General features: G+C 42.0%; 1 protein-coding gene across 4 annotated transcripts in view; it reads right to left on the bottom strand.

Moving 5' to 3' along the window:
• The window catches only part of slc35f4 (solute carrier family 35 member F4), a 92,361-nt gene that overhangs the window by 2,264 nt on the left and 68,151 nt on the right, over positions 1-21,946 (bottom strand). For all 4 annotated transcript variants that reach the window (XM_055640488.1, XM_055640490.1, XM_055640487.1 and 1 more), the window contains 3 exons: positions 17,745-17,870; positions 8,954-9,146; positions 4,863-4,952 (listed from right to left, as the gene is read on the bottom strand). In XM_055640488.1, the coding sequence (XP_055496463.1) occupies positions 4,863-4,952; positions 8,954-9,146; positions 17,745-17,870 (409 nt within the window). The remainder of the gene's footprint in view (positions 1-4,862; positions 4,953-8,953; positions 9,147-17,744; positions 17,871-21,946) is intronic.

Raw genomic sequence — 21,946 nt, forward strand, 5'->3', positions numbered from 1 at the left:
TGTAGGATGGTGAATCTTTGGAACTCTCTGGAATCTGGAAGTGTAGTCTGAATCCATTCAAGCTTTCCAGGCTGAGGGGCATCTCTCCACCATACGAATATCATGTGTTTCCTTTAATGTAATATAATTTTGGATATAGAGGAAGCAATGAAAAATACAGAAATGTGGTGCAAATGGGAAAAGATCACCATGACTTTATTAAATGATGGGGCAAGTCGAAGCATCAATGGTACCAAAGTGGGAATGCTTCCTAGCCTCAAGTTCCTAGGCATAAATATGACCAACACACTGTCCTGGCCAATCACATTGAAACTTCGACTAAAAAAAAGCACACCAATATGTAGGAGACTGGAAACAGCTCTGCCCAAGTCCACAAGAAATTGCGAAGATATGGATGTAACTCAGTTCATCACACAGACCAGACTCCTCACCATATATACTTCACGGTGCCTTGGGAAAGCAGCCAACATAATCAAGAATCTTTTCCACCCCGGTCATTCCTTCTTCTCCCTGCTCCCATCGAGCAGAAGTTCCAAAAGCTTGAAAGCATGTACCACCAGATTCAAGAACAGCTTTTTCTCTCTATTATCAGACCTCTCAATGGTCCTCCTATAATGTAGAGTACTGTCCCGATCTTCCAACCTACCTCATTGTGGACTTTTTCTCTAGAACGGTTACGCTACAATGCTCAGAAGCGATATTCTGCAACCAGGTATTTTTTTCTATGCTTGACCTATTGTACTTGGGGTAGGCTGATTGTATTCATGTACAGTATTATCTAACTTGATCAGATGGCACCTAAACAAAAGCTCTTTCACTGTATCTCGGTACACATTCCAATAATAAATCTAAAGCTAAAATAGCCTACTTTGGCTTCTATATCTTATGTTATTATGCGATAGTTCATTTGAAGGTCGGTACTTTCTCATTATTCTGAACCTCTACCTCAATTTAACTGCTTGAAATAAAGCACTGACAATATGTTTTGTTTAGGGAGTTATAACTTGATGAGGAAGAGCTTCTCATGAAGAATTAATGAGTGCAATATGTCACCATGTTGTCTTTGTAGATGCCTCCACATATATTTCTCATGAAGAATTAATGAGTGCAATATATGACTCGGGTGCATTGGAGCCATTCACGGTTTTAATACATACAAATCCAGAGCAGATTTTTAAACAGTCAAGTCCACTCAATCAAGATGACTTCATTGGTAGCATTTCACAAAGACCACATTAAAGAAGAAGAAATAAAAGAAAAATTAGGAGCAGACAGATCCTCTGTACATCCACAGGATTTACTTTACCATTTGAGAAGAATTTGAGATTCTTGCACCACCCACCATGCAGTAATGCGTGTTTTATTGTGATATTGCTATTGTGATAACAGACATTTGCAGAAGACTGGAGCAGCAAAGAACAGCAAAACAGAGCCTGAGGAATTCACACTGAGGAAAATCTCAGGCTGACGAAAGGTTCTGATCAGAAACGTTGCCTACTCATTTCCTCCAGAGATGCTGTATGACTGGTTGAGTTTGTTTAGCGATTCAGTGCGGAAACACCCCCTTCAGTCCACCGAGTCCGCAACAACCAGCGATCCCCACACATTAACTCTATCCGACACACACACACACTTGGGACAATTTACACTTATACCAGCCAATTACCCTGCAAACCTGTACATCTTTGGAGTGTGAGAGGAAACCGAAGATCTCGGAGAAAACCCGCGTGGTCAAGGGGAGAACATACAAACTCCGAACAAACAGCACCCGTAGTCGGAATCAAACCCGGGTCTTAGGCATGGCAAGCCCTGCAAGGCAGCAATTCTACCACTGCACCATCATGCCGCCAGCACTTTGTTCCTCCGACACTTTGTGTTTTGCTCAAGATTCCAGCATCTGCAGTTCATTGTGCCTACTCCGAAAAAAATCCAATGGTAATCTTTGTATTGTTCTTTGTTCTATTAAAATACTTTTGGATAGGCATATGAACATGGAGGGATATGGGTTATGTGCAGGTAGGTGAGTGATGGTCTAGGCATCATGTTCGGCACATACATATTGGGACAAAGTCTGGTCTTGTGCTGTACTGTTCTATGTTGTACTTCAATTTTCTTTAAATGCATTACTATAACAGCCAGTTCCGACAAAGAATCTTGGACCATAAACGTTAATTCTGTCTCTCTTTCCACTCTACTGCGTGACCTACTATTTATATTTCAGATTTATGGCACCCACAATCTATTGATTTTCATTTACTGTAAGAGTCATTGCTATGTTATTACCTATGTTTGCAGACTTGAGTTATAAGGTGAGGGTCAATAGGCTAGGACATTTTTCTTTGGAGCCTGGGAGGCTATTGAGACATTATTAATAAGTGACGTTATTGAGATATGCAAGATCATGAGGGGCATGGATATTGTGAAGATGAAGAGGGGAGAGATTGAAGAGAGATCTCGGGCAACCTTTTGAAACAGAGGATATTTGGAATGAACAGCCAGAGGAAGCTGTAAAAGCGGATACAATTACGCCATGTCCCCGAGGATTGGCATACTGCGCATGTTGTTCCATTGTTTAAAAAGGGTTCTAAGGGTAAACCTAGCAATTATAGACCTGTTAGTTTGACTTCAGTGGTGGGCAAATTAATGGAAAAAATACTTAGAGATAATATATATAAGCATCTGGATAAACAGGGTCTGATTAGGAACAGTCAACATGGATTTGTGCCTTGAAGGTCGTGTTTGACTAATCTTCTTGAATTTTTTTAAGAGGTTACTAGGGAAATTGACGAGGGTAAAGCAGTGGATGTTGTCTATATGGACTTTAGTAAGGCCTTTGACAAGGTTCCTCATGGAAGGTTGGTTAAGAAGGTTCAACTGTTGGGTATAAATGCAGGAGTAGCAAGATGGATTCAACAGCGGCTGAATGGGAGACGCCAGAGGGTAATGGTGGATGGCTGTTTGTCGGGTTGGAGGCAGGTGACTAGTGGGGTGCCTCAGGGATCTGTGTTGGGTCCTTTGTTGTTTGTCATGTACATCAATGATCTGGATGAAGATGTGGTAAATTGGATTAGTAAGTATGCAGATGATACCAAGATAGGGGGTGTTGTGGATAATGAAGAGGATTTCCAAAATCTACAGAGTGATTTAGGCCATTTGGAAGAATGGGCTGAAAGATGGCAGATGGAGTTTAATGCTGATAAATGTGAGGTGCTACACCTTGGCAGGACAAATCAAAATAGGACGTACATGGTAAATGGTAGGGAATTGAAGAATGCAGTTGAACAGAGGGATCTGGGAATAACCGTGCATAGTTCCTTGAAGGTGGAATCTCATATAGATAGGGTGGTAAAGAAAGCTTTTGGTATGCTAGCCTTTATAAATCAGAGCATTGAGTATAGAAGCTGGGATGTAATGTTAAAATTGTACAAGGCATTGGTGAGACCAAATCTGGAGTATTGTGTACAATTTTGGTCGCCCAATTATAGGAAGAATGTCAACAAAATAGAGAGAGTACAGAGGAGATTTACTAGAATGTTGCCTGGGTTTCAACAACTAAGTTACAGAGAAAGGTTGAATTACTTGCAGGCAGGTGGGACTAAGGGAAAAAAGATGTTCGGCACGGACTTGTAGGGCCGAGATGGCCTGTTTCCGTGCTGTAATTGTTATATGTTATATGTTAAGTTAGGTCTTTATTCTCTGGAGCGCAGAAGGTTAAGGGGGGACTTGATAGAGGTCTTTAAAATAATGAGAGGGATAGACAGAGTTGATGTGGACAAGCTTTTCCCTTTGAGAATAGGGAAGATTCAAACAAGAGGACATGTCTTCAGAATTAAGGGACAGAAGTTTAGGGGTAACATGAGGGGGAACGTCTTTACTCAGAGAGTGGTAGCGGTGTGGAATGAGCTTCCAGTGGAAGTGGTGGAGGCAGGTTCGTTGGTATTATTTAAAAATAAATTGGATAGGCATATGGATGAGAAGGGAATGGAGGGTTATGGTATGAGTGCAGGCAGGTGGGACTAAGGGAAAATAATTGTTCGGCACGGACTTGTAGGGCCGAGATGGCCTGTTTCTGTGCTGTAATTGTTATATGTTATATGTCAAGATCCTAAAAAAATGAAAACAAAAAAAAAACACCTTTGATCTTTGTGTTTCAACTTTTACAATAAAAATATCTATGGGATCCTTCAACTGATTAATGGACACATATTTGCTGTTCTGAGTGTGCTGGTCATTGTTGATGATGGTAGGTGAAATGAAACTGCACTGGAGGACCAATGTTTCAAGGACACACACATTTATAACAATAGCAAACAAAGTAGCAAGTGTCATTCCTTCATTCCTTTCCATACCATTTTGAAGTTTAGAGTCATAGAGCTATACAGCATGGAAACAGGCCCTTTGGCTATCCTTGTCCATGCCAACTAAGATTTATGTACATTTTGTCCTTATCCCATTAACCTTTCCCAACCATATATCTTCCAATGTTTGCTGCAGGTTTTTACAAAGCGTGAAACTTTAAATTTGGGGCCATTTCATTTGATTTAGTTGATTCAAGGAGGGTCCTGACCCAAATTGTTGCCTTTCCATTCCCTCCATAGTTGCTGCCTGATCTGCTGAGTTCCTCCAGCACTTTGTGACTTGCTCAAAATTCCAGCATCTGCATTTCCTGTGTTTGCAGCATTCTCAGCAACGAAGAATAAAAGCACATCAGATTTTATAAAAGTCAGGCAGCAAAGACTACTTTTAGCCAACTGTTTGTCCCCGTGTAATATTTTATAACCAAAAAGTACCGCAAAAAAAAAAAAAATCTGATCCTTTCAATCTAACATGAGGAATAGGGGAGAGAAGGCAAAAAAAATCACCTGCATTTCCAGGGATACTCAGAACAGTCCCAATGGATATGAGTATGGGATATGTTAAGACAACACCAAGGTTTACAAGTATATTGAAAGCTGCAGAAAAAGGAAGAACAAAAACAAATATTAGAGGTAAATTATTTTCAACATTCTCATTCTTGGAGAGAACATCAACTGTTTGTGGAGATTCCTATCTGTCATGATATTAGTTAAATAAATAAGTTGCTCTGGAAACTGGATCAAATTATTATTTTGTACATGTAGACATGGTTTTTTTTGAGAAAGGTTGTTGGTCATCATTAATCTTTCGGATGAACATGATTATTTCTATAGCCCAGTTATAGTGGGATCAGCAGCGATGGATCCTCCTCATTTCAAAATAATTTAATCTGTGTAGCCATGGGTGATATTGTTTTCCCTCCAATTATCTGCTCTGACCCAATACATCCTAAGGCAAAGCTGTTCAGTTATATTAAGGAAGCTCATCCTCTATCCAGGGACCAAGCAGTGTGCCAAGCAGTGACTTATAGATGTTGCATCTCTCTACTGTGGTGCTGCTGTCTAAACACGAGTTTCTCTGGCTCTGATTGATTATGGTTTATTTTGGTTCCTAAATATATATGACATGGTGATTTGGTTTGTGGCCTGAGATGTGCACTGTGACAGTTACATACGGGTATATGCCAAATGTAGTCCGTGCAGAAAATCTGTGGTTCTCCGTAAGGCTATATTGTTAATTGCCTGAATTGCCCGTCAAACCTTAAACCCTTGTAAAATGTTACTATGCTCTTATCTTGTATCAGGAAGTTTGAGAAATACCTGCATTTTAAATTAAAATGCCAAAATCTTGCAATTCTCAGTAATTGTTATCTTGAAATCAACAACTAACTTTCTGTGGGACCTTCCACACACAGCTTGCACTGATCAGTTTGAATGCATGATTCATTGAGTGGATTTCTGACGTATTTATTTTAGCCCACTCGATCTCCAAATCCATTCATTCACAACATTAAGACCTTGCAAGGATTCATCAATCTGAGTGAGGAAGGAAGCACACATTTGTTTACCCAGTATCATAATCCTATGCACCTAAAATAGCTCAGAAAGTAGCCGTTTGAAGCAACTCATCCATGCCGATTGAGTTGGTCCATCTAAGCTAGTTCCATGGCCTGGGGTTAGCCCATATACCTCTAAACCTTTCCCTTTCCTGGACCTGACTGCTGACCCCAGAGAACATCAAGGAGCTAAAGAGGGACTATGGATTAAAGATCTGTGAAGACCCTCTATGACTCCCCGATATACTGGTGAGGAGCAACCAAGGAGAACATCAAGAGTTTCTTCATCCTCAAAGATGTTCATAAAGCAAGATGGAGTCAGAGGGAATTATGCCAACTCCAGACAAACGCAGCAGCTCCCCCTTCTGTAGTCGAGGGGGGTGCATTTGAGGAAAAGCTCAGAGAGGTAAAGAGCTGGCAAACATGGTCTTCACGTCAGAATCAAGATCATCTTCAGATCCAGAGTCCACTCGTGGAGCAGGATGAGACATGCACACAGTTCTTCCAAAAGATTCAGAGAGGGAGCTCTGTAATCCACAGTCTTAAGGAAGAGAATGGCTCAGTAGCATCCTTGCACACGAACGTATTGATGATCTGCAGATCCTTCCATGTTGGTCTGTATGACAGACACGCCACAGATAACACAGCCTCCCAGAACTCTATCACAATGGTCTCAGAGGACAGCAAGCAGGAAAGTCTGGACCAACCACAGACTGGGTGGGCCCGGACCTGCTGGCAATATATAGTGTTTTGCTTCTGGCTTGCAGCATGTCAGACTCCATGGAAAAGGGCATCTTCATCACCCTCATCTATAAGCAGAAGGGCGATAAGAATGATATCAGGAATTGGGGACACATCTCACTGCTAAATGTGGATTATAAGATCCTGTCCAAGGCCATCGTCAACCGGGTTAAGTCTGCTCCTGGACAAGTGATCCACCAGGACCAAACCTTGGCAAGTAAATCTTAGGGACCCTGGTGATGCTCAGGGATGTCTTCACCAATGAACAGGACAGGTGGGTGAACACCTGCCTGGTCAGCTTGGACCAGGAGCAGGCCTTTGACAAAACGCACACGTACATGATGGGTGCGCTCTCCTAATAGGCTTTGGGGATGGAATCAGGAACTGGATCCAGCTGTCATGCCACTGATATCTGCAGTGCAATCCAAATCAATGGGTGGGAAATAGATAGCTTCCCCCTCAGGTCCGGAGTTAGGTGAGGTCGCCCACTCTTCCCTGTCTTATTTGTGTGCTGTATAGAATCCTTTACTCCTTCACTGAATTCATCAGGAAGGACTAGAGCATAAGAGAGGTGATGTTGCCAGGCAATGGGGACACTCAGACCAATACCTCCTTGTACACAGTTGATGTCAACATCTTCTGCTCAGATTCACGATCGATCTGCAGATTAATCAGCATCTGTGACCAATTTGAATTGGCATCAGGAGCAAGAGTCAACCGCAGGAAGAGCAAGGCCAGGCTTTCAGTAACTGGCCTGACCAATCTTCCGTTCCCTTCATCATCAGGTTTGACTCCGTGAAGGTGCTGGGGATCTGGTTCAGAGATGTCGAGGTGTGCAACAAGAATTGGCCTGAGTGGATAGCTATGGTCAAGCAAAAATTGGGTCTGTGGAAACAGAGCACCCTCTCGATAACGGGGAAAAAATTGCACATCAGGTGTGGGTGCTTTCAGGGCAACTGTACTTGGTGCAGGTGTGGCCCATCCCCTGCTCCTCTGCCTTGGTGATCACCCGGGCCGTCTTCCAGTTCATCAGGGGATCAAAGATGGAGTTGTTCTGTTGGGTCATGATGCACAAGTCAGCAAACAACAAGGACAAAAATGTGCCCGATGTCGCCCTCACCCTGATGGTCACCATTGTGTGTGGTTGTGCGTAGGGCCAAAGTACTTGGGCACCAAGTGTCATTACCTACTGAGGTTCTACCTGTCCCCAGTGTTGCGAAGGATGGGACTGGAATGGCTGCTGCACAATGTGCCAATGAGCTGTCCTTTGTGGAAATGTTCTTTCTGACCAACACATTTGACCACATTAATTGGCCAGTGGTCAGTATGGAATATCCTGCAGACATTGCAGGAAAAGGACTCGATGGATCTGGTGTCATTGTTCCCTGAGCAGACTGCCAAGTTTATCTGACGAAATGCATCATTGCCAGAACTCACCAACAAGCACTAGGAACGTGCTTGGCTGGTGGTGAGAGGGGCCCTCCGGTCAGATCCTTCCTGTACCTTTGGAATCATACTACCAATGTCTGCTGCCCTCGGGATGGCTGCTGTGGAGAGGAGATGGTTGCCCTCTTCTTCGCCAAATGTGAATTTGCAAAGAGGATCTGGAGAATGATATGGGTCCTGCAGTTTATCCTGAACAGCTCCATGACAGAGGACTCTCTTATTTACAGGCTGTTTCCAGGGACATGTTCGGAGACAGACATCAAGTGCTGCTGAAAGATCATCAACTTGGTGAAATACGCTCTTTGGCCTGCCCGAAACTCGTTGGCCTCCCAGCACAGTGAGATGTCGATCAGGGAATGTTGCCAACTGGCCCATTCCAGACTGCAGGGGTACGTACTGAGGGACTCATCGAAGCTTGGAGGAGCCAATGCCAAGGAGATGTGGAGGAGGACCATAATTTGTGGGCCTTTCGTTGCTGAACATTGAAGGGCAGAATCTGGTAGGGACACCCCTAAAACAAGGGAATGGATCTCACTCCAGGGGACCACATGAGAGACATGGGTGTTTTGTTTAAATATAGGTGTTCGCACTGCTGAGTCTGACACTAATGAATTTATAGGCACTGAGAATGTCTGAAGAGTTTTTGCACAGTTTTTGTTATGTATATTTTTTTAAATTCCGAATAAGCTGGAAGAAGTGAATTTTAACTTCAATAAAACTGCAACATGCAACTAAAATTTTAAAAGGACCCACAGGAAATATAATTTAATTAGATAATATAGGATTAGTTTAATTATTTTAAAGGTAGGGGAACAAAATCAAATCATTTTTCAAAGAGGCATACAAATTACTCACCTAACCAAAGCCCCGCGATTCCACAAAGGTAACCCCAAGGTAAAGCAGAAAATGAGGACCAGTACTCCACTTTCGTAAAGTACAATATCACCGGTACAGAGGATATAAAAATTAAGTTGAAGATGCCCAGGATGGAAATAAAATAGGCAGCTTCACCGAAATTTGCACTTCCAAGAAACATTTTAAATAGGACCTGTAAAAGAGATTTAAGGAAACCAGGATAAGACAATTTAATATGTGGTACATTCAGCAAAAGTACACACAAGATATCTTGTTCATCATAAGAACAAATTGTAACTAGATTTGTAAATTTAAGCAAACAAAGATTTTAAATACATTTGCCATAAAAAACAGAAACATTATGGAAATATCCAATATTTTAGGGATCATTGTGGAGAAAAGAATTAATGTTTTGGATTGGTGGCCTTTCATTGCTTTTGACTTTAGTATAAAACTTATAAAACTCTGATCTTGGATGTGTATTTATGTAAAAGGAACAAATTAATAATATTAATATAATATTCAAGGGGGGTAGTTAGTGTGTGTGTGTGTGTGTGTGGGAGGTGGTTAGTGTGTGTGTGTTTGGGGAGGGGGGGGTGGTTAGTGTGTGTGTGACTCCGCATGCCGCCCCCCACCCCCGCAACTGCGCGTTGAGGGGACGGGACCCGAAGGGTCCCACTTGGTCTAGTTTACACTTAAAACTGATCATGCAGTCTACAAATTGTGAAGAGATGTATTATTGTTAACAGGGACACAAGACACTGCAGATGCTGGAATCGTGAACCGAAAACGAGTTATAATTAATACTTCACTGCACTGCCAAAGCTCATGACAAAAATATAATGCTTGCCTCTCAAAATGTTACCATACTGTCAGAACATGGAACATATTGCTACTGGCCAATATGTTCTGATTATATAACTATACAGATACTTGGAAACTTTTCTATCACTTTCCAGGTAAGTAAGCAACAGTGATAGTTTTTTAGCAATCTTGGGGATTTTTTTTTAGTTTCTTAGCATTAATAGGTTCAACAACCAATGGTCCACTGTTTTCCTAATATAACATGTCAACATATAACTTGGAATAAAATATTGACCTACTCTTAGTAATAATGGTTACATCAAAAAGCATCAAAATATATGAATTGTTTTCCTCACTAGGAAGCTAACATCTGGTTTGGAACAATCACTGTCAACCTTTCTCCAAACATAAAGCAATTTTTTTTCTCCCAGCTTGTCACTCCTTCGATTTGTGGACTGTAAATGAGCCTTTAACATCTAATGTGGTCTTAAAACATTTTGGAAAAACATAAAATATAAAGTGCAAATGGTATCTTAGATTAGCACCTCATACAAAATACAACACCTCAATTCATCCTTCTCAGTACTCAACCAGAACTGCAGCCTAATTTTATTCAAATAACAAAGTGGGATTTGAACCCAAGTGTACAATTGAGAAACGAGCACTGTCTTCTTCCACCGTTATTGAACATGGAAAAAGTTAATTTTAAGGATAATGAGATTTGAAGAATTGTTCTCAATCTCAACAAATGTAAATTATCCAAACACGGAAAACACCAAACAATTGTGAACCCCAAAATAATTAACATTGCATTTTGTAATTTAGTACCCATTTTATTTGCCTGTCTGTGTTAAATGCACTGCATGAGGCTCATACTCAGCGCACCATAATAATTGTGATAGCAGTGGTCTGCCTCAGTACCCATAGCTTTGCAGGAGCTGTACTCAGAATTTGGGGCAGAAATCCAACAAACAGTGATAACGTTCCGAAAAGAAGGACCTTCAAGATATTGTCCATGAGCACAGCATGTAAATGATGACCAATAATGAGAGGTTTTTATTCTGCTCCTTCAGAGAGAAAATGCTCCTTTCGCAAGCTCGGGTATTGTCCAATTTACCTCTACCCCATTGCAGATATTGGACTTTGCATTGGAACTGATGCGCAACAATGCTGAGAGCTATATGTGCAGTTCTGTATCTCTCCTTTTGTTATTGTACGAGTTTGATTTGATTGTATTTATGTATGGTATATCTGATTTGATTGGGTCGCATGGAATACATATTCATTGTAACTCGGCACATGTGACAATAATAAACCTAAACCAATGGCATTATGATTAGCATTTATGCATTATGAATGGTATTTTGTACACCAGCATTTGCAATTCCTTGTTTCTTTTTTCTTTTTCTTTTGAGGGCATCCAACCCTGACTCAGTAAAGCATAACGTTCTGGAATAATTCAGCGGGTCAGGCAGCATCTGTGAAAGGAATTCGTCCAGAGATTCTGAACTTGCTGAGTTACTGTATGCCAGCACTTTGTATTTTAGTTAAGATTCCAGCATTTGCAGTTCCTTGTGTTTCCAGCCATGACTCAGATTATTTTACTTGTTCAGTTGATTCAGGTCCCAGCACAGTCCGCAGGAACATTGATGTTGAATCTGCCTTGGACTCTCTGAGTCAGTGTTTCTCATTCGCAAATATTTTTTTCCTCAATCTAAACAAATATTGTTTCAAAGGGCAAATATCCCAAAAGGAATTGATTAACGACCATATGTACTGCTGCGGTCCAGCAATTACTGTCTCGGGAGATTTATTAGCATATTAAATTTAGAAGGAATGCTGACATTGCCAAGAGCTAAATTGGGCTGACTGGGAAATTTGCAATCTTAGTGAAGCTTGAATAAGATTTGAATTTAAGTTTGCATCTAATGAAATTTAACTTTTCAAAGTATAGATGTTTAACAGTGTGAATTATAAAGGGCAGAAATTTGAATGAACTGCTGGTACAAAAGAGGGCATTGGGCATAATTGTGCATAAAACACTTACTTGATATTCATTTCCACTGACCAAGAGAAATTAGTAAAATAACAGAGAATTGATGTATACTACCCCAGTCAAATGAACACTCCTTATATTCACCTCCTTTAACATTCTTCTCCTCTAGCATCTATGTGTATTTCATACTATTTTATCCTACCTAAAAAGCATTTAAAGTAAGAATATAATTGTTCAGTTGTTGGCACATTGAATAATTAACCACGTTTGGCTCTTAATCTAACTCACAACAAGATCAAAAATCAGACTGAATATGGCAGCTTGATGAACTAATACCTCAGAAAAGTATTTTGAGGCTGAAGACCCCCTAATTCTCTGTTTTCTGCTCATCAGCGCATTGTTGATAAGGGGACTGTCCAGATTGCTTGATCTACTGTTTTTGTGGTATTTGCTTGTGCTAAATTCAATCTTTCTTTCCCTGACTGCTTAAAACGCAATTCAGTTTGGTAGATACTAGTTCCACATTCTATTAGTCTGTTTCTACAAATTAATTGTAGGTTTGTAGTTTCTGTAGGATATCTCATTTTGCCTGATGTGATACATGTTGTCAAGTAATTGGTTAGCAATGAAGTTAGACAGCCGTCCAAATTCCGGTTTCTTCTCAAACGTTTAGGACAGGATTGGTATTGGCATTGGTTTATTATTGCCACGCCTACCAAGAAATATTTCAAAGCTTTTGTTTGTGTTCTATCCAATCAAATCAGATCATACTATGCATGAGTACATTCAAGCCATACACATGCTCAACAGGTACAGAGCAAAGAAAAATACCAGAGCGAATATATCTGTAGGAAGGAACTGCAGATGCTGGTTTACACCGGAGATGGACACAAAATGCTGGAGTAACTTAGTGGGACAGGCAGCATCTCTGGATAGAAGAAATTGGTCATTCCCTCCACCCACCCACCCACCCATTCCTTCTCTCCAGAGATGCTGCCTGTTCCAGTGAGTTACTCCAGCATTTTGTGTCTATCTTCAGAGCGAATACATAGATTTTTGGTATTCTAGCGTTACAGTTACAGTTACAGAGAAAAAGTCCAATGACCACACTGAGATTGGTTGGAATATGGGAACTAAATCCTACTTTATGGGAGGACTCTTCAGAAGTCTGATAAGAGAGCAGGAGAATCTACTCCTTAGACTGGCCATGCATGCTGTTTGGAGGTCTACGGAAAATTCCTTTGTCTTCATGGCTTGAATTTTGCTCTGACGTGCACTGTCACTGTGGGACCTTATATAGACAGGTGTGTGCCTTTCCAAATCGTGTCCAATCAATTTAATTTAGTACTGGTGGACTCCGATCAAGTTGTAAAAACATCTCAAGGATAATCAATGGAAACAGGATGAACCTAAGCTTAATTTTGAGTGTCAAAGGCTCTGAATACTTATGTAAATGTGATATTTCAGTTATTTCACCTGTTTTTGCTTCTTCATTCTGGGGTATTGTGTGCAGATTGATGATTTAAAAAAATCCCTAGTCTGTAGGGAATAGATGCTAAAGTGGGAATAACATAGAACTAGTGTGGACAGGTGATCAATGGTTGGTGTAAACTCAGTGGGCAGAAGAGCCTGTTTCCTTGCTGTATCTCCAAACTAAAACTAAACTTCTTCACCCAGGAAAGGTGACAGAAGGGATTGGCAACATGTTGGGTTGTGACATTTCCTCAGACTCAGGATGAGAACATGGCCTGGATGGTGGGGATTCTTTATGATAGATGCTGCCTTCATGAGTAGATGCCAAGGGCTTTCTATCATCCAAATGATCTTTATCTTTTCTGGCATGCTAATGATGTGTTTTTAACTTCCACTATGATAATATCAATGGGAGGCGTGCGATATACTGGCACCTATCATAAAATCAGGCACAGATCAGGCAGAAATAACATCTTGCTTATTTTGCAAAAAACAATGTGCTACAGAAACACAGCATCTGTGGAGGGAAATGGATAAACAACATTTTCTGACTCTTCTCAGACAGGACGAAGGATCTCAACACCAAACCTCTCATATCCATTCTCTCCACCAATGCTGCAAGATCCACCGATTTCCTCCAGCACTTTGTGTTTTGCTGAAGATTTGATCATCAGCAGGCTCTTGTGCCTCCACACTAATAACTTCTTCCATATTACTAAAACTCTCATCTTGACCACTTCCGGTTGTAATTAAATTTGCGTAAAAATGCTACCCTATATCACTCTTCTGCTACAAACCACCAAGTTTTGTTCCGATCGGTGAAATAAGTGAAAAGTTATGAAGGTTTAAAAAATCGTCAGATCAGCAGATTGGTTTTCTCACCTGTCAGTCACCATGAAGGTAAAGCCCCTTCTGACACCCACTGGAGAATAAAGCCCCGGAGGCCGGGCTGAGTCCGTGAGGACGTCCAGAAGCCGCCCGTGCTGAAGCCAGCCGTCTGTGCAGAAGCCACCGAGAATAAAGCTGAGGTAGCGGAATGTGTGCTGTGTTCCGTGGCTGGGGGTGGGCTTTGTTCGCGTGCGGGGGTTGTGTTCTGCGAGTGGGGGCTGTGTTCTGCAAGCGGGGGCTGTGTTCTGTTACCGGGGTCTGTGTTCTGCGAGCGGGGGCTGTGTTCTGCGTTCTGCGCCAAGTGGGAAGCCGATGTGTGCAGCCGGGTCCTCAGAGCCAGTGACTGCGGTCGGAGCCGGGGCCGGTAGCCACTGAGCCCACACAATACCCTCCCCTTCCCACAACCCCCCCCTCCCCCCCCTCCCCACCCCACCCCCCCCCCCCCCCACCCCCCCCTCCCCAACAACAAAAAAAAAAAACCCCCCCCCCCCCCCCCCCACCACACCCCCCCTCCCCCCCCCACCACACCAACCCTCCACCCCTCCCACACACACCCCTCCCCCCCCCCCACATACACCCCCTCCCCTACCCCCACAACCCCCGCTTTCAATGTTTTTCATTGATTCACCAGGAAGAACGGGAAAAACATTTATCATCAATTTGATCCTGTCCAAAGTTAGAGATGAAGGTGATGTGGCAATTGCTGTAGCATCCTCTGGGATAGCAGCTAAATTAATGCCTGGTGGAAAAACTGCACATTCTCATTTCAAGATATCCATCCAAGTGACCGAGGATGCATTTTGCAACATTGAGAAGAACTCTAACAAGGCACATTTGATGAGGCAAGTGAAACTCATTGTTTGGGATGAATGCCCAATGATTAGGAGGGAGAGCTTTTAAGCGGTGGACAGAACTCTTCAAGATGTATGCACCAACACTAAGCCTTTTGGTGGCATTCTTACCATTTGTTGTGGTGATTTTTGACAACACCTTCCTGTAATGAAAAGGGGAAATGATGCTGATGTTGATAATTCCTGCATCAAGAAATCCTACTTGTGGACACTTTTCACCAAGTTTCAATTGCAGACAAATATGCGATTGAGAGAGGGAGATGGCGACTATTCCTAATTTTTGTTGGAGAAGATGAGATTTTAAAGAATGAAGACGATGAAATTGAAATGCCAGAAGACATGGTTCTATCAGCAAAAACACTGGAGGATTGTACTGATTTCATTTATCCCGCATTTGACAATCCTGCAGAATTATTCTCCGACAATTGTATCTTGGTTCCGCACAACGGTACGGTGAGAAGCATGTATCAGACGCTTCCCTGGAATCATTAAGGAGTCCTTTTCTTTCAATGCTGTCACTGAGGGAACTAATGCTTCCCAACAGAATTCCTCGATTCACTCAACATCTCTGGGTTCCCACCACACAAATTGGAGATTAAAAAAGGATCTCCGATCATGTTAATGAGAAACTTGGAACCCCCAAAGCTATGCAATGGAACGAGGATTATTGTGCAAGAGCTACACATTAATCTGATCGTTGCAAGAATCAACATGGGAGCCTTCAAAGATGACTTCTCATTCCTAGGATAACGCTCAATTTGACAGAAGGCAAAGACATTCCCCTTCAGTGGAGCCAATTTCCCATTCAGTCAATTTTTGCTATGACGATGCATAAAGCGCAAGGACAAACCATGGAGAAAGTGTTCATATGCCTCGAAAAACCGGTATTTCAGCATGGACAACTATATGTTGCTCTTAGCCGAGGAAAGGTGAAAGAAAAGGTCAAAGAAAAGGTCAAAGTTTTCCTGAAGGATGGAACATCAACCAAGAATGTTGTCATCAAAAGCGTGCTTCGTTGAATGATGACTTCTGAAGTAAATTCTCTGATTTTCTTCAAGCTAACGTTTGGCCACTCAATAATGTCTCTATATTAAAATTGTGTGTCCTTTTTTTCATCAACAGCAAAGAGACATCAAGACGCAGTGAGCAACAAAACGCAACAAGAGATGCAACAAGAAACATAGAAACATAGAAATTAGGTGCAGGAGTAGGCCATTCGGCCCTTCGAGCCTGCACCGCCTTTCAATATGATCATGGCTGATCATCCAACTCAGTATCCCGTACCTGCCTTCTCTCCATACCCCCTGATCCCCTTAGCCACAAGGGCCACATCTAACTCCCTCTTAAATATAGCCAATGAACTGGCCTCAACTACCCTCTGTGGCAGAGAGTTCCAGAGATTCACCACTCTCTGCGTGAAAAAAGTTCTTCTCATCTCGGTTTTAAAGGATTTCCCCTTTATCCTTAAGCTGTGACCCCTTGTCCTGGACTTCCCTAACATCGGGAACAATCTTCCTGCATCTAGCCTGTCCAACCCCTTAAGAATTTTGTAAGTTACGAAAGTTGTAAGTTAAGAAAGAATTGAACTGAATAAATCTCATCTTTAACATTTAAAATGTTGTATTTTAAGAGTTATTCACATTTTATGCTTTAATAAATCCCTTTTCCACTTGCCGTGCCCGTCAGCTGCACGTGCGCAGTAATACCTACGTGTTCTACATCACAATGACCATATGGTGCCGGCACAACAACCTGGCTCTCTATATCAGCAAAACCAAAGAACTGATTGTGGACTTTCGAAGTGGAAGGTTGAGGACCCACAATCCTGTTTACATCAATGGGACGATGGTGGAGAGAGTAAAAAACTTCAAATTACTGAGTGTGCATATTTCCGACAATCCTTTCTGGACCCAGCACACTGATGCAATTATAAAGAAGGCACATGAGTGCCTCTACTTCCTGAGAAGATTACGGAGATTCGGTATGTCAAAGATGATTCTCTTCAACTTCTACATGTGCACAGTAGAGCATACTAACTGGACATCCAGGAGCGGAAAAGACTACAAAAAGTTGTAAACACTGCCCAGGCCATCACCGGCTCTGACCTCCCCACCATCGCAGGGATTTATCGTAATCGCTACCTCAAAAAGGCAGCCAACAGCATCAAAGACCCACACCATCCTGGCCACACACTCATCACACCACTGCCATCAGGAAGAAGGCACATGAGCCTGAGAACTGTAATGTCTAGGTTCAGGAACAGCTTCTTCCCTACAGCCATCAGGCTATTAAACACTACAACAAGCTCTGAACTGTTATTGTTTGTTCTTTTTTTCTGAGTTTTTGTTATATTATTTATTGTGATTATATATTCTGTTGTGCTGCAGCAATTAAGAATTTCATTGTTCTATCTGGGCATATGACAATAAAACACTCTTGACAATGGGAACCCAATGGGTGGGAATGGCTGCGCCGCCAGAGAGCCAGTGAGTGGAGGTGGAGTGAGTGCGTGGGGGGGGGAGGGCAAGTGGCGGGGAGCGGGGCGGTGAGGGGGGGATCAAGGGCATCACAACGGGAACTGCTCAGCTGTACCTGCGCAGTTGGGGACCATGGGCAAATGGTGGAATATTGCGTTGGGGGAACCAGGCCTCCCGTGTGACAATGGGACCCAACGGGTCCCACTTAGTCTAGTTATAGTTAATAGTGCCATGCTAAGAGACTAAATAAATTATTAGAGCAATTCAACCATCTTTTGGAGGGTCAACCTTAGTGCAATTACCTTGTACAATGCTGATGTCGAGGCAGATCCAACAGCCAGCGCCACGCCCAAGATTGAATCACCATGGAAACCATCTGCATACGCCATCATTACAATCCCAGTAATTGCCATGATTGCAGCAACAATCTAATGGATAAGCAAAGGGAAGGGGAGAAAGGGAAAAATTACAGCATTTTAAATAATCTTTTGAATTTTCATCCTGATTAAAGTAAATGACTCCCAAGTGTACCAGGTTTTCAAGCAAGAGAACTTTTAATGTAAATTGGCCAAATATTCATATTCATTCCCCATGCAGACGCCAATATTCCCCATGCAGACACCAATTGTGCTTTGTGACAATACGTTGGTGTAAACAGGCATTACACATGAATGGATTTTATTAATTAAACAGCCTGTTTCAATTTACAGATTTACTTTCAGAAGTCAGTGTTTGCCAGTAAGAAAAAAAATGTTCCTGAGAGATTTCTCCAGGGAACGGAGAATGATCTAAGTTATTAAAAGATAAAAGCAACCAACACCATAAATATTTGGCAGTGTATCAAGATAGAACGTGCCTAAAGTATTGTATGGGATGTTAACAATCCGCATTCCAGAAGATTCTCAACTTACTTGCTGACAAATATTTCCTGTAGGCAAATCTCATTAAAATCCTGGCATGGTTTTGCAACTAATACATTTAAATGGCCTTGGTAATGGATTAATTCCAAAATTTCACTGAACAAAATTGAATTTGTGGAGTCACTGGGATTTCAGGTATACATTTATCGAATCATACAACAGAAAACAGGCTCTTCAGCCCAACTCAACCATGCTGACCTAGGTACATTCCTGACCCTTCCCCATCTAGCTGCATTTGGTCCATATCCTTCCAAACACTTCCTATCTATGGTACACAAAAATGCTGGAGAAACTCAGCGGGTGCAGCAGCATCTATGGAGCGAAGGAAATGGGTAACATTTCGGACCGAAACCCTTCATCAGTCTGAAGAACAGTTTTGGCCCGAAACGTTACCCATTTCCTTCGCTCCATAGATGCTGCTGCACCCACTGAGTTTCTCCAGCATTTTTGTGTACCTTCAATTTTCCAGCATCTGCAGTTCCTTCTTGAACACTTCCTATCTATGTACCTGATCAAATGTCTTTTAAGTATTGTAATTGTACCTACCTCTAGCACTCCCTCTGATAACATGTTCCATATACTCTCCACCCTTTGTATGAAAAACATTTCCTTCCAGTCCTCTTTAACTATTTCTCCTTTCAACTAATACCATTGCTGTCCACTACTTTAGTTTCCCCTGTCTTGGGAAAAAGACTGTGACCATACTCCTCCTCAGCCTCCTGTGCTCCTGGGAAAATAGTCCCAGCCCATCCAGTTTCTCTTTACAATTCAAGCCCGTCAGTGTCAGCAACATGTTTGTGAATCTTTTCTGCACTCTCTCCAACTTAATCACATCCTTTCTATGATAACGGTAACCAAAATCCTGCAAAGAGCATTAAAACTCACAAATAGTTCATTCTCATACCTTGTGCTGCAGAACACTGAGTGTATTTTTAATGTTGTTATAGTGCTAGCCTCAACTACCTCCTCTGGCAGCTATTTTCATACACCCACCACCCTCTGAGTGAAAAGGTTGCCCCTCAAGTTCTTGTTAAATCTTCATCTTTTTGGGCTCTTACCTTTTCATCTTTGGCCTTTGTCCAAAAATCTGCCTATCAGCTATCACCATGCTCTTGCCCTGCCCCTCCTCTCTTCCAGCTTTCTTTCCCGCATCCCCTTCAATCAGTCTGAAGGAGGTTCCCAACCCAAAATGTCACCTATCCATGTTCTCCACAGATGCTGCCTGTCCCTCTGAGTTAGTCCAGCATGTTGTATCTTTCTTTTGTAAACCAGCATTTGCAGTTCGTTGTTATTACATCCTGTTACATTTTTCTGCTCTGACCTTAAACCTAAATTCCACCAGTTCTTGATTCCCTTCCCTCATCATATCTCAGCTACGGAACCTGTCCGGACTCAAGACTCTGTTCACCCTTTCAATTGCCCTTTGAAATCTTATACACTTCTATAATATCATTCTTCGGCCTCCAGTGCTCTATGGAATAAAGTCCTAGCCTTCCCAGCCTCTCCGTACCCTCGGTCCCTCGTGTCCTGGCAACATCCTCATAAATCTTCTCTGCATTCTTTCCATGCTGACCGGCTGCATCGTGGCTTGGTTCGGCAACTTGAGCGCCCAGGAGTGGAAAAGACTAAGAAAAGAAGTAAACACTACCCAGTCCATCATCGGCTCTGACCTCCCTACCATCGAGGGGATCTATCACAGTCGCTGCCTCAAAAGGGCTGGCAGCATCATCAAGGACCCACACCATCCTGGCCACACACTCATCTCCCCACTACCTTCAGGTAGAAGGTACAGGAGCCTGAAGACTGCAACGTCCAGGTTCAGAAATAACTCCTTCCCCACAGCCATCAGGCTATTAAACTCAACTGAAACAAATCTCTGAACATTAATAGACCATTATCTGTTTATTTGCACTTTATCTGCTTATTTATTGGACTCACTGATATGTTCTGTATTTATTTATATAACTCTCTTGACTCTTGACTTGACTTAATGGCATTTTTCTTATAGCAGGGTTACCCAAACGGAACACAATATTTCAAATGAAACTTCACTAATTTCTTGCACATCTGTACATAATGTCGCAACTTCCATACCCAACGCCAAAGGTAATATCAGAAATATCAGAGAAGTGAGTCAGGCACACAAAGATTACTTGTAAGCAGGATGGACTGGTTGCATCATGGCCTGGTCTGGCAATTCCAATGCACAGAAACACAGAGTCTGCAGAGAGTGGTGAACACGGCCTGGTCCATCACAGGCACAGCTCTTCCCAATATAAAAAGCATCTATATAAGGTACTGCCTCACGAAGGCAGCGTCTATCATCAAGAATCCCCACCATCCAGACCATGCCCACTTCTCACTGCCACCATTGGGCAAGAGGTACTGAAGCTTGAAATCCCACATCGTCAGCTGCAGGAACAGCTACTTTCCTACAACTATCATGTTCTTAAACCAACCTGCACAAGCCTCATCGTATCTCAGCTACTGAACACTATGGACCTTGTAATACTGTGGATTAATTTCTAATTGTGATTTTGCACTAAATCTTGTTTTTACTTAGTCTTTTTCTTTTCACTGTCCTGTGTAATTTATGTTCTTGTGTGTTGTCCAAGTCCTCATACTTGTGGCGCTGCAGAAAGCAAGCTTTTCATTGTAACTGCACCTCACAGTAACTAGTGCATAAACCTGACTTGATTTGACTTGACTCAGAACCGGTCAATGTAATCAGAAAATTACAAAAACTTATAAGTACAAATAACTGAGGTAGAGATTTCGTACAAGATTCAGCAGTATAAATATTTGAGACATTGCGTCAAATGCCTTCTCCACATTTTGAGATACTAAACTGACAGATGCTGTTACAATACTTTAAAGCAACGTTTGTGGCACCAATGGTCTTGAAAACTTGCAGGAAGAACATTCACAGGAAGTGTTCAACAGATAAATGTTTGTTAATTGTAAAGCAAAACCAACACACAACTACGAGGATGTTGCCAGGACTCAACTCGATGGCCTGAACTACAGGGAGAGGTTGAAAAGGCTAGGACATTATTCTCTTGGAGCACAGGAGGCTGAAGGGTGATCTTATAGAGAAGTATAAAATCAGGAGGGAAATAGATAGAGTGAATGCAGTCTTTTACCCAAAGTAGGGGACTCAAGAACCAGAGTACCTACGTTTACATGAACGAGGAAATATTTAAATGGGAGCCTGAGGGGGCAAGTTTATTACACAGAAGATGGTGGGTATATGAATTGAGCTGCCAGAGGAGGTAGTTGAGGCAGGCACTATAACAGTATTTAGAGAGGTACATGTATACAAAAAGCGTAGAGTGATATAGAGTTATATGGAGTGAACGTATCATACATTTTTCTTCTTCTGTTTGCCTCCATTGCGCATGATTAATTGACTATGTCTGCAGATTCATGATGTCAAGCAAACAATGAGTGTTTGATTGTCATACACACCAACAATGGAACAGTGAAATTCTTACTTGCTGCAGCAGAATAGGACTGCTATGCACTAACACTCAATAATCTGAATTTATAGCTATAACACTACATAGCCATAATAGTGCAAAACC

The sequence above is a fragment of the Leucoraja erinacea genome, chromosome 9 (genome assembly GCF_028641065.1).
Source record: "Leucoraja erinacea ecotype New England chromosome 9, Leri_hhj_1, whole genome shotgun sequence".
Lineage (NCBI taxonomy): Eukaryota > Metazoa > Chordata > Chondrichthyes > Rajiformes > Rajidae > Leucoraja > Leucoraja erinaceus.